The sequence below is a fragment of the Odocoileus virginianus genome, chromosome 1 (assembly GCF_023699985.2).
Source record: "Odocoileus virginianus isolate 20LAN1187 ecotype Illinois chromosome 1, Ovbor_1.2, whole genome shotgun sequence".
In the NCBI taxonomy this organism is placed as follows: Eukaryota; Metazoa; Chordata; class Mammalia; order Artiodactyla; family Cervidae; genus Odocoileus; species Odocoileus virginianus.
In genome coordinates this window covers 59260469-59276476 of record NC_069674.1, presented here as the reverse complement: position 1 = coordinate 59276476, position 16008 = coordinate 59260469, and the positions used below count along the sequence as shown (strand labels likewise).

Genomic DNA, 16008 nt, shown 5'->3' with positions numbered 1-16008 from the left:
TGTTTCAGTCGTATCTGACTCTTTGTGATCCTGTATACACCTGCAGGCTCTTCTGTCCATGGGATTCTCCAGGCAAGAATACTGGAATAGGTTGCCATGCTCTCCTCCAGGGGACCTTCCCAACCCAGGGATCAAACTTGCATCTCCTGTGACTCCTGCACTGACAGGAGTGTTCTTTACCACTGGTGCCAGCTGGGAAGCCCCAATATTATCACGGGTGTGCTTAGTCGCTCAGTTGTATCTGACTGTGACCTCATGGACTGTGGCCCTCCAGGCTCCTCTGTCCTTGGGATTTTTCAAGAATACAGGAATGGGTTGTCATTTTCCTGCACCAAGGGGTCTTCCCCACCAGGGATTAAACCCACCTCCTGTGTCTCCTGCACTGCAGGTGGAGTCTTTACCCGCTGAGAATGTTATCATACTTCGCATCAGATCCATCAGAAAGTTGTGTGGCTCTAGGTACTTTCAAAATTACCCAGCATCTGAGCCCTGCTCACTCCCTTCTGATGGCGCCATCTAGTGCCTGATTTCTTTTTAACATATACTTTATTTTAATTGGAGGCTAATTACTTTAGGGTATCGTGGTGGTTTTTGCCATACATCTAGTGCCTGATTTTGAAGCAGTCTCCTAAGAGGTCATCTGCTTCTGTCTTTCTCCCCTCCCCCTGCTGCAGACACCTCTGTACACAGCAGCCAGTCTCCTTTTTAAAACTAAAGTTATGTCATATAAAAATAGAGAAAAGGTATAATAAACCTAGTTACCCATTATTTTACTTCAACAGTTATCAAAAAGGCCGATTTTGTGTCATCTACACCTCCCTCCATTCCCTTCTACACTGGATTATTTGGAAGTCAGTCCTAGACACTATGTAAGAATATTTCAGTCTGTATATTTATCAGAAACGTACACACAATACCATTATTGTGTTTATGTTTTCCATCTAAAAATTTTAACAGTAATTCCTTGATCACAAAATATCCAATTTATTCACAATTATCTAATTCTTCATTTTATAGGTTTTTGTTTGCTTTTGTCATCTGTTGTTTGAACCTGGATCCAGATAAGGGCCACACATTCACATTGGTAGAAATACCTTCTAGATCTCATTTGATCTATAGGTTCCCCCAAATTATTTTTTCCTTGCAGCTTTTTTGTTGAAGAAATCAGGTTGTTTATCCTAAAGTGTTTCCTTGAGCCTGTGTTTTGCAGGCTATGAATCAGTGAGATCATTTAGTGTGTTTCTTTTGGTAAATTTGGTACATTTTTTGGTAAATTGACAGCTATATCTAAAAGCTTGATAAAATGTTTTTTGTCTTTTATTTTTTTCAAGACTACTTCTCAGAATGTGTTATATGCTGTGGTTGGCAAGCAGCTCTGATCATTGCCCCTGTCTAGGAATCTATTAGAGGTTACAAAAGGGTGATATTTCATCATTCTTTCTTCATTTATTGATTAGAATACTTCTATAGAGAAACATCCCTTCATCGACAATCTGATTACCCTAAGGTATAGGAAAGGAAGTCTAACACTTTTTTCTTTCCTTTGATTTACCAATTTTAAAAATAATAATTTGGTTTCCTAACACCCTATAAGGGCTTCCCAGGTGGCACCAGTGGTTAAGAACCTGCCTGTCAATTCAGAGGGCATAAGAAACGTGGATTCAATCCCTGGATCAGGAAGATCCCCTGGAGGAGGGCATGGCAGCCTGCTCTAGTATTCTTGCCTGGAGAATCCCATGGACAGAGGAGCCTGGTGGGCTACAGTCCATAGGGTCATAGAGAGTCAGATATGACTGAAGTGACTTAGCACCCACAACACCCTATAAATGTGACCAGAGAGGGTTTTATTTTGTTAGTTTTGTTTAGCATCATGGATTTAAACATATTTGTTTTGTTTCAGTTGCAATTATTACAATTGCAATTATTACTCATTACTTTTCACATTATTACTCATTACTTTTCACATTGTTCCATTTTGCCCATTGAAAGCATTTCCAGGTTGGCTCCTCAGTCCTTTTGACAGTATCCAAGTTGTCTTTGTCACTGAACTAATACACAGGCCAGTTGTCAAATCAAGCACAGGAATCAGCATCAAACTTTACTAACAACTTTTAGGCAGTCAAGAGGCTGGGATGAAGCAGAGAGATATCTGAGACCTCGTTTTGTCCTCCACATCCTTCTTTCCCGTATCACTAATAATTCAGATCTGGAGGCAGAGTCTCTAAGGGAAGTTCATAGAGTTCCTCGTACAGAGGGCACATTTGAATCATAAAATTTAAATTGTAAATCATTCCAGTTTATACTCCAGAGAGTTGTCAGACTTCTGTGGAACATTCGCTAGTGCAGCATGCCTGAGGGACTCTGGGTTTATTTACTGTAAGCAATCTTGTAGCTGGGGACTTCCTGCTAAGAGCATTCCATAGATACCATCTCTTCCTCTTAGCAGTTAATCTATATTGAAGCTTTAATTGACAAGAAGATAAGACCTCAGTCACCTGCTTTCTTTCCTGTTCCCCAAGGACATCCCTCCTGTGAGGAGAGTGAATTGAAAGCAGGCCAGCTGCTTTAATGAAGCCTTCCTTGCTCTCTGGGTAGTCCAGACTCACTTGTGCAATCTTGCCCCAGACCTGAAAGCAACCATTTCTCCTATGAATCCTGATTCTTTTCAGTGGTGGATAGTAATTAAAGATCACAATCTGGAACCAATGGAAAAAAATTTATTGATAAACATTTCTACACATTATTCTTTATGTACTTCTTTGACCATCTCCTTAGAATAATTTCACCAACATATAATCAGTAATATTGACTCATGGGTCAGCAATGGCATGTATTAATTTATGCTCTGTCTGGAGGAGGTAACTGTTCTTGTGAATAACCATTTTCCCAGCATTCTCTTCAACACAGGGTGCTGTATATTATTTTAAAATTTCCAGATATTAGGCCAAAAATGGTCACAGTAGGGTTGGCTTTTTTTGGCATTTGTTGAGTGCTAGTGAAGATGGTATGTTTTCATATATTAACTCAGTTTTAGTGAATGCACTGATTATATTCTTTGTATAGTTTTCATCAGTATTTGAGATATATTGATAATTCATCTGAAATATATGTTGAAAATATTTTCCTAGGTTATTATTTGTCTTTTGTCTGTATTTACTATATTTTATTTTGCTTACTTGTAAAATTTCTTCATATTACTAACATTTAATTTAAAGGGTAAGCATAAATTTTTTAAAAATTGTGATCAAAATTACAAGTCACCATAATAACCATTTTTAAATGTATAATACAATGGTATTAACTATATGCACATTGTTGTGCAATATCCATTGAATAGCAATTTCCCTTTTCCCCCATCCCCCAGCATCTGGCAACCACTGTTCTACTTTCTGTTTCCAAGAGGTTTTATTGACTTTTTAACTTTCAGTTCATCAGAACTCTCAGACTTCTTCTTTGTGAGTTAGCTTTTGTGATCTCAAAACAAAAGTTTAATGTTATAAATAATTAAATAAAACCCTGTTTACCACCACTCAGGTAAAGAAACAGCATACTGGCAATAGCACCCTACTGGCCTCTTGTGCCTCATTTTTCAGTTGCTACTCCCTCCCTTATCATAACTTTTATGGTACCCATTCTCTTGCTTTGTTTATTACCTATATATGTCTCTTTAAACAAGTCAGTTTAGTTTACGTGGTTTTAAACTTTATACAGGCATATCCTGGAGATGGTGCAAGTTCAGTTTCAGACTACCACAATAAAGCAAGTCACATGGATTAGTTGATGTCCCAGTGAATATAAAAGTGATGTTCACATTATACTATAGTGTATTAAGTATGTAATAACATTGTCTGAAAAAACAATGTATATACCTTCAAGAATGTGAAAATACTTTATTCCTAAAAAATGCCACATCAGTTATAACAGTAACATCGAAGACCACTGATCACAGTTCACCATGACAAATATAATAATGAAAAAGCGTAAAATATTGTGAGAATTACCAGTGTGACACAGAACATGCAGTGAGCAAATGCTGTTGAAAAAAATGATTCCAATAGACTTACTCAATGGAGGGTGTCAATTTAGGAAAAACATAGTATCTGTGAAGCACAGTAAAGCAAAGTACAGTAAAAAGAGGTACACCTGTGCAATAATGTAATTCTGTATATATTCTAGTGTAACTGCATCTGTCAGTATGATTTACAATATTAGTCCATGTTATTACATGTGACTTGTTTTTATTGCTGTATAGTATTCCATTGTATACTATGTTTATGCACTCTTCTTGATGGATGTACAGATTTTGGAGATGAGTATGAATATTTTGTACATGTTTGCTAGTATACATGTATACAGATCTTCTACTCCACTTCTCCTCAGATATATGCCTAGGAGTAGAATTACTGGCTCACAAAATATATAGATATCTTCATCTTTAATAAATAATCCCAAAGTGATTGAACCAATTTGAACATTCAACAGCAGGAATTAAGAGATTCAGTTCTTCACATTCTCACTTCATTTGCTACTGTCATACTTATTTTGCCATTCTGGTAAGTGCTTAATAGTATATCAGTGTGGTATTATTTTTCACTTCTTAGATCAAAAATGCAATTTTGACACTTTTCATATGTATACTGGTCATTTCGGTTTCTTCCTTCATAAAATGGCTATGTTTTTTGTCCGTATTTAATTGGGCTGTTTGCCTTTCTCTTAATGGCTTATAAGAGTTCTTTATATATTCTGGACATAGACTGGTGATTTTTACGTTACAAATATCTTCTACTTTCTGGTTTATCTGTCCTCTTGTATAATGTCTTTTGATAAATGTACATTCTGAATTTTGACATAGTCAAATCATTCTAGTACTTTTCAGTGTTGGTTTAAGATGATTCAGGTGACCTGTAAAAACTATTTCCTTAACCAATAATAATTTCCCTTCCTTAATAATCCTTAAGCTTAGATTATTATACAGATGAGAGCTTGGCAGACCTTCTCTTCAAAGAGTAGGTCAATGTCAGTAACGGTCACAATGCTGTACGTTTGAAGAGCAGTTTCTTCATTTTCACAATGAGTCTCCCATTAAAACTCAGAGTGGAAAAGTCATTATGATTCTATTTGGCTCTCCTGGAACAAATAGATCCTGCAGCATATCTGATTATCTTATTTTCTATAACTCAAAACTGTGTGCCATCCTGTGCCACCTTATGGTGCTGTTATATATGCATATGGGGTCCATATGGGGATATGTCCCATCTTCCCAACTGGGCTGAAATCTCCTTGATATCAGAGGATCTGTAAATGCATTTTGTTATGTCCTGTGGTACTTCTCATTAAGTATCTAGAAAGATGCTAAGAATATGCAGGGTCCTTGAACACCTAGCCTTCAAAAGAAAAGAAGAAATAAATTGTAAAATACATAGGCTTGAATTTTGTTTCAAGAATTAAATTGTTTTAGTGCTAATGTATAATCAGTGATTGCTGATTATTTGAACCACATTTCAGCCAGTGAATATAATCACCTTCTCTTCCCAGGCCTTACAGACAGCTAATTTGTCTTCTATATCCTTGTCTGTTCTATACCGATGGCCCCTAGTAGAGATATTGAGGGGAGCACAGATAATTCAGAATGTGGATAATCTACTTTGTCTTTCTTCTTGAATGTCACAAAATCCAGTATATATTTATGCTCATTTGTTCTCAGGTAGAAATGAGTCCTCTGGAAAATGCTATTGAAGTGCTGGAGAATAAGAATCAGCAGCTGAAGACTCTGATTAGTCAGTGTCAGACAAGACAGATGCAGAATATTAATCCCCTAACCATGTGCCTCAATGGAGTTATAGACGCTGCGGTTAATGGTGGAGTTTCCAGGTATCAAGAGGTAAGGATTTGGTATTGTTAAATGAAAGTTTTCATATGTGATTTTTTTAAGGTTTCAGAAGTCTTTTTTCAAGATATGCACATACATCAGCCTGCTGACATAGGGCTACAATCAATACAACCAGATTTCTTTGCTTAATAGAGCGAATATATAATCACTGGGGATGCACACTTTGTTTCCCGGAGTGTGATATTTTGAGGTTAAAAGTATGTGCATGTGTGTGTTTTCTTGAATAAAAGTAGTGAAGATATCACAATTGTTTAATAAATGGCTACCTAAACCCATTTCCCTAAGCAAAGAGTGATCCTTGGACATAAAAGAATCTAACCTTGTTTGGAAGATGGGGCTACCATCTTGATCATTCTGAGTCTTTAGGCAGCTTATTTTAGCATAGCATGTCATAAGCAGATGTTTTGATGGAATTCCCTTGCTTTCTCTATGATCCAACAAATATTGGCAATCTGATCTCTGATTTCTCTTCCTTTCCTAAACACAGCTTGTAAATCTGGAGGTTCTCAAGTCAAATACTGCTGAAACTTAGCTTAAAGGATTTTGAACATAACCTGACTAGCATGGGAAGTGAGCTCAATTGTTCGGTAGTTTGAACATTCTTTAGCACAACTTGGGCAAACTCTGGGAGACAGTGAAGGACAGGGAGGCCTGGTGTGCTGCAGTCCTTGGGGTCACAGAGTCGGACACGACTGAACGTGATGAACAACAACATGATGTCATAAAAGCTTATGGATTTAGATTTGCTGTTTTACCAAAGATACATACAAAGTTCATGCAGTCTCTGATCGCCTGTTAACAATCACCTCCTTGTATTCCCTCTGACCAGCTGCCACACTTTGAATCATTCCATCCAGCCCCCAAAAGTGGTGTATAATAGTGATATTTCTTTAAAGAAGCCTGAGAAACAATAAGCGTGTCTTCCACTTCCTTTGTAACCCTCTTGAAGTAACCTGACTGCCCTTCTTCTTACCAGGCATTCTTTGTCAAGGAATATATCTTAAGTCACCCCGAAGATGGAGAGAAAATCGCACGGTTAAGAGAGCTGATGCTTGAGCAGGTAAGAGGGGCAGAAGCCCATCACCTTCTCCCTCTTCCATGCACACATGTGCTTGCCTACCCAGGGTGCCATCTACATGGTTTTCTCTGGGTTGGCCAAAAAGTTTGTCCATGTTGTTCCATAAGCTGTGTCAGAAAAACAAACTTTTTTGGCCAGCCCCATATGTCAGAGATCTAGCAGTCACAGTTTACAGATTCACTTGTCATATATCCTGACTTGCTAATTTCTACTTTTTCTTCCCACTTGGATGTAGGGGGGAAAACAAAAAAATGAGTAAACTATGGCAGCCCCTTATAGCAAACATCATGTCAGCCCTTGGCACGTTCTTTGAATGCTCAGTCCCCAAAGACTTGTTGCCAACTTTTCACTCAAGATTTTGGGATCATGTAACTTCAGGCCAACTTAACATGAATGATTCAGTAAATGAATGAATGAGATTCGTACTTAAATGTTAAGACTAAGGAAGTGGGCAATCAGTAATACCCTTTGCTTTAAAACAGTATCACGCTGTACAGACAAAGCCTGTAGATCATATGACATAGACAGATCTACATACCATCTCATCATTTTCAGTTCTACAGAAGCACAGTTGGCTTTTATTTCTTTGGTTCCATCAAATATGAAGAACCAGGGTGAATAACCTGTTGCTTTCTCTTCCCCGGTTGATAGCTCTTGGCCTGAAAATGGTTTGAAAACCTCTGAGGTGGGAGACATTATGGTGAGAGGCTGGGTTAAATAGGAAATAAATCAATAGGAAACATTTTATATCTATGAAAAATGGAATATGTATCACAAAATGTGACAGAAGCATCTCTTTCCATTTGATAATGCCAAATTAATGAACAAAGCATGTTCTGTTGGACTAGGATATTATGAGGCTGTATCTGGTTTTCGTCCATATTTTATGCTCTGTAGGCTTGGTCCACAAAATTGATACTGAAGGGAGAGAAGTGACCATGGACCAGGACTGTGGGTGGAAAAGTCAGTTGGACAGCTTCTGGAAAAGAGGGATTACTTGAATTTGACCTGAAAGGAAAAAGAGGAGAAGTTAAATTCTCATTGTGGCCCTGGGGATGATGTAGTTGCTAGAAATGAAATGAGCAGCTTAGGTCATCGAATACTTAGGATTATGGAATGCCTTTAGCCTTTGTTGATTTTTAATTCTCTTGTGAGCAGTTTGTCTCACCCCAGGATTCTTACCTGCTGTATTCAGTATGACTGAACTCTTTCCCTCAAGTTAAAATCAAAAGGGCTAAAAAGCCTCTCAATATGCCAGCAAATTTGGAAAACTCAGCAGTGGCCACAGGACTGGAAAAGGTCAGTTTTCATTCCAATCCCTAAGAAAGACAATGCCAAAGAATGCTCAAACTACTGCACAATGCACTTATCTCACACACTAGTAAAGTAATGCTCAAAATTCTCCAAGTCAGACTTCAGCAATTCGTGAACCATGAACTTCCAGATGTTCAAGCTGGTTTTAGAAAAGGCAGAGGAACCAGAGATCAACTTGCCAACATCCACTGGATCATTGAAAAAGCAAGGGAGTTCCAGAAAAAATCTACTTCTGCTTTATTGACTACGCCAAAGCCTTTGACTGTGTGGATCACAACAAACTGTGGAAAATTTTTAAACAGATCAGAATATGAGACCACCTGCTCTGCCTCTTGAGAAACCTGTATGCTGGTCAAGAAGCAACAGCTAGAACTGGACATGAAATAGACCAGTTCCAAATCGGGAAAGGAATACATTAAGGCTGTATATTGTCACCCTGCTTATTTAACTCATATGCAGAGTACATCATGTGAAATGCCAGGCTGGATGAAGCACAAACTGGAATCAAGATTGCCGGGAGAAATATCAATAACCTCAGATATGCAGATGACACCACCCTTATGGCAGAAAGTGAAAAAGGACTAAAGAGCCTCTTGATGAAAGTGCAAGAGGGGAGTCAAAAAGTTGACTTAAAACTCAACATTCAGAAAACTAAGATCATGGCATCCAGTCCCATCACTTCATGGCAACTAGATGGGGAAACAATGGAAATAGTGGCAGACTTTATTTTCTTGGGCTCCAAAATCACTGCAGATGGTGATTCCAGCCATGAAATTAAAAGACACTTTCTCCTTGGAAGAAAAGCTATGACCAACTTAGCATATTAAAAAACAGAGACATTACTTTGCCGACATAGGTCCGTCTAGTCAAAGCTATGGTTTTTCCAGTAGTCATGTATGGATGTGAGAGTTGGACTAAAAAGAAAGCGACTGCCGAAGAATTGATGCTTTTGAAATGTGGTGTTGGAGAAGACTCTTGAGAGTCTCTTGGACTATAAGGAGATCCAGCCAGTCCATCCTAAAGGAAATCAGTCCTGAATATTCATTGGAAGGACTGATGCTGAAGCTAAAACTCCAAAACTTTGGCCACCAGGTGTGACAAGCTGACTCATTTGAAAAGACCCGATTCTGGGAACAATTGAAGGCAGGAGGAGAAGGGGACGACAGAGGATGAGATGGTTGGATGGCATCACTGACTCGATGGACATGAGTTTGAGTAGGCTCTGGGAGTTGGAGATGGACAGGGAGGCCTGGCATCCTGCAGTTCAGGGGGTCATAAAGAGGCAGACACAACTGAGCGACTGAACTGACTGACTAAAGAAGTCTCCCAAGAAAAAGATTGAGGAACCTTTGTTTTGTCTGCATCATGGGACCCTGTGGAAAGAGCTGTGGCCTAGGAAGCATTAGATCCTATCAAGTCGTGCACGTATAGCCTTGTGACCTTGGGCGAGTCACATGTCCTTGCAGGACTGTAGGAAGCTGGGAGGGCTGGAGAGCAATGGTCCTCTGAGAAGCGGTTCAGAGACCTGTTTAGTAGGCTCCGAGGTGCACAGCCCCAGGGCTCCTTCCAGAAAGGACCTGTGGCCCCGCCTGCTGGAAGCCACCTTAGCCTCTCAGATCCTCCAGCATTGCCGCTGCTGCAGTGTCACCTAGCCTAATGTCCCTACCTTCCTGGATGACCTGCGTCCAGTAACCGGGAAGGAGAGGCCCAGCCTGGCCATTTGGGGCACACACAGTGCAGTTGTAAGAAATCATTCAAGGCCCCTAGCTGCCCTGGGGTCGGCAATGGCTTTCAGGCTGCCGTGCAGGTCCAGTTTCCTATTCGGTCCAGTCCCGCTCTGCCCCTCCCTCCTATGGGCACTGATCCCAGGGGTACTCCCCAGTGAACAGCCCAGTCTCCATGCCGAAGCCTGCCTCCGGGAGCACCCAACCTGCAGCCTTACCTGGACCAAAGGGCGGGCCCTTCGCAGCCAGAGTCTCAGATGCAGAGGACCAAGGGCCCTGCCCGTGGACTCGACTCCTCCAGCCCCCCTCCCTGCCCACAGAGCCCGGGCTTGCCCTTGGGCCTCAGACATACTGCACTTGACATTTATTTCAAGGTGTTCTTTTATCTTTATGCAAATGTTACAGGCAAAGTTGCCACCATTCTGACCCTTATGGAGGTACTGGATGCTCTCACCCCCCAGAGTCGCTCATGCCTGCCCTGAAGCTTTCAAACTTGAACCATCACGGGCTGTCAAGATAAAGGACTGTCTCGTAGTGACGTGTGATTTGGTTTCCTCTCAGCCTCTGAAATGTGTCCTTTTGACCACTGTAGCATGGGGCGTTTTTTAAAATGTAAAAGATGTCTTCTACTCCCATCAAAGGGATTAAGCACTTTTGACCTAGCTGTACAAAGGAAACTGAAATGTTTACATTCATCTCAGTTTAGGTTCTCAGAGCAGGAAACCTTTTTTGAAAATAGGAACTGTTCCTTTTTGCATTATAAAGGAGAAGAAGATTTTTAAACGAAAACAGGAAGCAAGCAACTGTTACAGAATATCCTCTCATTCCTTCCTCCCTGACAGATTCTGAAAATCTGAGAGAGGGAGGGGTAGGGACAGAGGAACTGACGGGAGATAGAAGGGTAACGTGGCTGAGAGCGTGCCAGCCAGAAAAGAGGGCCCGTGGGGAGAACCACGTGGTGTGTGTAAGTCACTTCAGTCGTGTCCGATGCTTTGTGACCCCATGGAGCCCGCCAGGCTCCTCTGTCCATGGGATTCTCCAGGCAAGAATACTGGAGTGGGTTGCCTTGCCCTCCTCCAGGGGATCGTCCCGACCCAGGGATTGAACCTGCGTCTCTTACATCTCCTGCATTGGCAGGCAGGTTCTTTATCACTAAGGGAGAACCACCTGACCCTCCTAACAGGGAGCTGCATCCCTTGCCCCCTCCTGAGAAGTGCAGGAACAGGCCAAAGGGATGCTTAACTGTTAAATATGGTTGTTGTTACAGGTTGAAAATACATGGGAAAGAAACTTGGGGTAGTAGGACAGTTAAGTCCTTGGAATCAGACTTAAGTTCAGATTCCCATTTGTCCTTTAGTACATGCAGAATTCTCTTTTTTTTATTTATGTATAATTGCTTTACAGTGTTGTGTTAGTTTCTGCCGTACAGCGGCGTGAATCTGCCATATGTGTACATGTGTCCCCGCGCTCTGGATTCTCCCTCCCAGCCCTCTGGGTCATTGAGAGCACTGAGCTGAGCCCCCTATTTTATACGGCACTTCCCACTAGCGAGCTGTCTTACACAGGGCGTTATAGTGTATGTCAATGCTACGCTGTCAATCCACCCCACCCTTTCCTGCCCCAGCTGTGTCCACCAGTCCATTTGCTACATCTGCACGTGCAGAATTTTCTGATCCTCAGTGTCCTCCGCAGTAAACTAAGGATTGCTCCTATCTTGTGGGATGGGGAGGTTAACAGTAATGCATGCAAAACGCAGGGCACCATGCTTGAATCCACAGCAGGCACTTAAGGCAGTACTCACTGATGGGGATTTTTTCCTTCTATTACTCTCAAGGCACAGATTTTGGAATTTGGCTTGGCCGTGCACGAGAAGTTTGTGCCTCAGGATATGAGACCCCTTCACAAGAAGCTGGTCGACCAGTTCTTTGTGATGAAGTCCAGCTTGGGGATTCAGGTATGTATACAAAGGGTCCGCCAGGGGGCAGTCTGACTTCTACCATTTGCTTTTTGTTAGAGAAACTATGAAGTATACAACAGTGACATCTTTTGGTTTGTCTGCCAAACTGCACCAAAATTTTACCAGAGAGCCCTCAAATATTAAAAGTGCATTAACTTTGGTTTACCACACTTAACTGTCATGAAAACAAAAAAGTAAATGAGGGGAGGCTTAATAACTTACATTCCTAAGTGCCTATATAAAGGTTTTATGACCATCAGAATGCACATCTAGTACAACACAGCACCTCTCGAGTGATTCTGCCCTTACCGTTACAATTCTGAAATATTTTCTTGACTACCTCTTTAGGAATTCTCCGCATGTATACAAGCCAGTCCAGTCCATTTTCCTAATGGAAGCCCTCGTGTGTGTAGAAACTCAGCACCTGCTTCCATGAGCCCAGATGGTACCAGGGTAATTCCTCGACGCAGGTAAGTCATATTCTACATTATCTGACAATTTGGCATTCCCACAAGATGATGCGGAACGATTGTCTCGTTCTTTATGGCACAATTTGTCAAATGCGCGGTTTCTTAATGAAATAAGCAACCCTAGAGGCAGCTGCAGACATCTGCCGCTGGTAAAACAGCAACAGCATGAGAAATAAACTCAGACGTTTGATCACATTGAGGCAAATGGGGGGCGACAAAATGGGATGTATGTATTTTTTTCCCTTTGGTTTTTATACCATGCCAGCATGTGATAAAGTGCACTGTAGAGACTAAGTTAACAGCCATTTCTTTTTCTCCCCGAAAACAGCCCATTAAGTTACCCAGCTGTCAACCGATACTCTTCCTCCTCACTGTCCTCACAAGCGTCTGCTGAAGTAAGCAATATTACAGGGCAATCAGAAAGCTCTGATGAAGTCTTTAACATGCAGGTACTTGATCAGCTGTTTTCTTTTTGTCTGGTCCTGTTTATTCCCTTTCTGTCTCAATCATGAGTGTTTCCATTCACTCTGCTATGCTTAGGAACAGACCTCCGAGCGAGAACTTGACCTAAGGACAAACCTTTACACACCTGTATTGCCTTATTGGTCCCTGGAGTCTGCAAAGCTGATTCTCTCAAAGCTGCCCTGGCCACTCTAGGAAGACCTGAGCCAGCGCTGGGCAAGCCCGGCCAGGCCCTGCGAGGGGAACTTGGAGCTCTGCCTCTGAGTCAGGTCTTCAGTTGGGTGTCCTGGAGCTTGTCACCACTGACCAGCTGCCTCTTAGCATTCCTAAGTGTTCTGTTCTTTTCTTTAAGAAGATATGGTTTAGGGGCCCATTCTAAGATTTCTCTACTTAGGTATATGTTGGAAATTTCCCATAAGAAAAGACTGTTTACTAAAGAAAAACAGAGGTTTTTAGGGATTTAAGTGTCAGTGTAACTCTTGCAACAAACATTTGTGTTTAGATACAGCTAACAGGACATTGATAATCACTTGGTAAGACTCAGCTGAAATTTTCCTCACCTCTGTCTTTGGAAAGGGGGCATAACACATATTGCCAAATTTACGCTTTGAACGTGCGACATTGGAGAAAAGGCACAGACATGTTCTCTGCCTTTTAGAAGCACTCACCTGTTTACCTGCCCGAGGCTGGGAACCTTTCTGCTAGTACTTTAGTCAGGGAGCCGCTGCTAACTGGTCTTTAGCCATAGGCTGTTTGGAGCTAAATTGAACACAAAGGCATTCCTTTGGCAGGTGTCAAAAATCTCAGATTTTTTTTTTTAATTAATTCAGACAGGCATCCATATTGGTCTGAGTTAGTGAGATTTTCCCATAATTCTTAATGGGCTTTTTTTTTTCCTACTTTGGAAAAAAAAAAATGGTGATTTTGTTTCAAACGTGTCAGTGTAGTCTGCAGCCTCTAAGCCTTATCTGATGACAGCTCCCGTGTTTTCCAGCCAAGTCCATCTACCTCAAGCTTGAGCTCTACTCACTCCGCCTCGCCTAATGTGACAAGTTCTGCTCCCTCGAGTGCCAGAGGTCAGTGCCAAGGCGTGGGGTGGACTGAGGGTGCCCAGCGGACCTTCCAGTCTCCCGTAGGCTCAGGTTTTCTCCTCCAAACGGCCCCAGCTCACCACCCTGAGGAGCCTCTCTTCCCATCTCTTCCCAGCTTCTCCTCTGTTGTCCGACAAACACAAACATTCCAGAGAAAACGCTTGCCTGTCCCCGAGAGAGCGGCCATGCAGCGCCATCTATCCGACACCTGTGGAACCTTCTCAGGTAGGGTGTGGGGGATGGAAATTCTAGGAAACAAGGAGAAGTCTGGATGCTACTTACAGGGCTGCAGAAAGTCACGGGAGCTGCCAGAGACCACCAGACGGGCCGTGCTGACAAGTCCAGCTGAGTGAAGTCCACACCTCGGCCCCGGGCCTGGTGTTGGGAAGTTCTGTGTGAACCGTCGAATCTGACGTGGGTGCCTGGTGGTTGCCGGGGAGTAGAGCTGAGAGGGAATTGGGAAGTGATTTTACCCACTTTGATCTGACTATTTTGTTGCTGCCACTTGAACATTAAGAGAGGTCAGGGGTGACTGAGTTAGGGGCGGGGGTGTCTGTCTGCAGAAATTTGGAGGAACTCCTTGCACTTCGTGTCAGGTCGCTTCAGTCATGTCCGATTCTTTGTGACCCCATGGACAGGAGCCCAGCAGGCTCCTCTGTCCATGGGATTCTCTAGGCAAGAACACTGGAGTGGGTTACCATGCCCTCCTCCAGGGGATCTTCCCAACCCAGGGTTTGAACCTGCATCTCTTATGTCTCCTGCATTGGCAGGCGGGTTCTTTACCCTAGCGCCTCCTTGAGGAGACGCATGGCTGCCACGGATTGCTTACCGAGGTTTCCAAGAGTGAAGAGGGCGTCTTTTTGCCTCTGCGGTTCTTTTTTTTTTTTTCTCCATTTATTTTTATTAGTTGGAGGCTAATTACTTTACATCATTGCAGTGGTTTTTGTCATACATTGAAATGAATTAGCCATGGATTTACATGTGTTCCCCATCCCGGTTCCCCCTCCCACCTCCCTCTCCACCCGATCCCTCTGGGTCTTCCCAGTGCACCAGGCCCAAGCACTTGTCTCATGCACCCAACCTGGGCTGGTGATCTGTTTCACCCTAGATAATATACATGAAACTTAAAAGCTTTTGCACAACAAAGGAAACTATAAGCAAGGTGAAAAGACAGCCCTCAGATTGGGAGAAAATAATAGCAAACAAAGCAACAGACAAAGGATTAATCTCAAAAATATACAAGCCTCTGCGGTTCTTAAATGCACTGAGGAGGGAGGGGCTGAACCCTGGGGCCTCCCCAGCAGCCCTCTCCACCCGCTCAGACCTGGGTCTGCAGTGATTTCTCTCAGCCTCAGTGACTGCAGGGCCAACGTTTTCACCCCTGGGCCCTTTAAGCTCCTTGAGGCGGGGTTTCAAAGGTCAAGATTCCTATGGAGCCCTCAGTTTTATCGGTTATTTGTGGATAACTCAGGAGCAGAGAGTAATCATTATTTATCCTCCAGCTCATTTTCTGTTTTTCCACACCATCCTGGCAGAAGGCTAGTTGCATCTGGAAATGGATGAGAATGAGGGGGATTTGCCTGGATTGGTTTCTTTGCTGATTCTGATCTTCCCCAAAGTTCCAGGGTACCCCATCCACACAACATGGACGTGTTGCAGAAACTGAGCCAAGTGCATTTTCCTGAACCACCTGGCTGCTTTAATTTCCCCTTGTCACTTGATGTTGCCCAGGACTTTCAGTTTGTTCCCTCTGCTCCTGGAGAGCAGGTCACCAGCGTGGGGAGCTCTGAAAGACTTCCAGATTAGCCTCCCGAGTTTTCTGCTTTTGGTAAAATTTGAAGCAGTGTGTGTTGCCAAAATTTCCATAATACACATTCCTCTGGTGTATCTACTTTTAAGGACTTGGTGCCTTTCGTTTAATATATTAGGTAGAACTATGTAAAACTGGCATTTTTGTGGGTTAAAGATTGCAACATACTAACCATTTCATATGTTTTAACCTAATCTAGGATTTAAAATGTA

The 16008-nt window shown here is 42.3% G+C and overlaps 1 protein-coding gene and 1 long non-coding RNA gene across 3 annotated transcripts in view; one reads left to right on the top strand and one right to left on the bottom strand.

The window, feature by feature from the left end:
• The window catches only part of DOCK4 (dedicator of cytokinesis 4), a 470931-nt gene that overhangs the window by 444212 nt on the left and 10711 nt on the right, over nucleotides 1-16008 (top strand). For both annotated transcript variants that reach the window (XM_070468527.1, XM_070468524.1), the window contains 7 exons: nucleotides 5705-5881; nucleotides 6867-6950; nucleotides 11841-11960; nucleotides 12312-12433; nucleotides 12762-12882; nucleotides 13890-13971; nucleotides 14102-14211. In XM_070468527.1, the coding sequence (XP_070324628.1) occupies nucleotides 5705-5881; nucleotides 6867-6950; nucleotides 11841-11960; nucleotides 12312-12433; nucleotides 12762-12882; nucleotides 13890-13971; nucleotides 14102-14211 (816 nt within the window). The remainder of the gene's footprint in view (nucleotides 1-5704; nucleotides 5882-6866; nucleotides 6951-11840; nucleotides 11961-12311; nucleotides 12434-12761; nucleotides 12883-13889; nucleotides 13972-14101; nucleotides 14212-16008) is intronic.
• Nucleotides 5725-14690, bottom strand: LOC139035495 (uncharacterized). Its single transcript, XR_011488080.1, has 2 exons — nucleotides 14269-14690; nucleotides 5725-7976 (listed from the first exon to the last, which is right to left on the bottom strand). It is a non-coding gene; the product is annotated as an uncharacterized lncRNA (long non-coding RNA).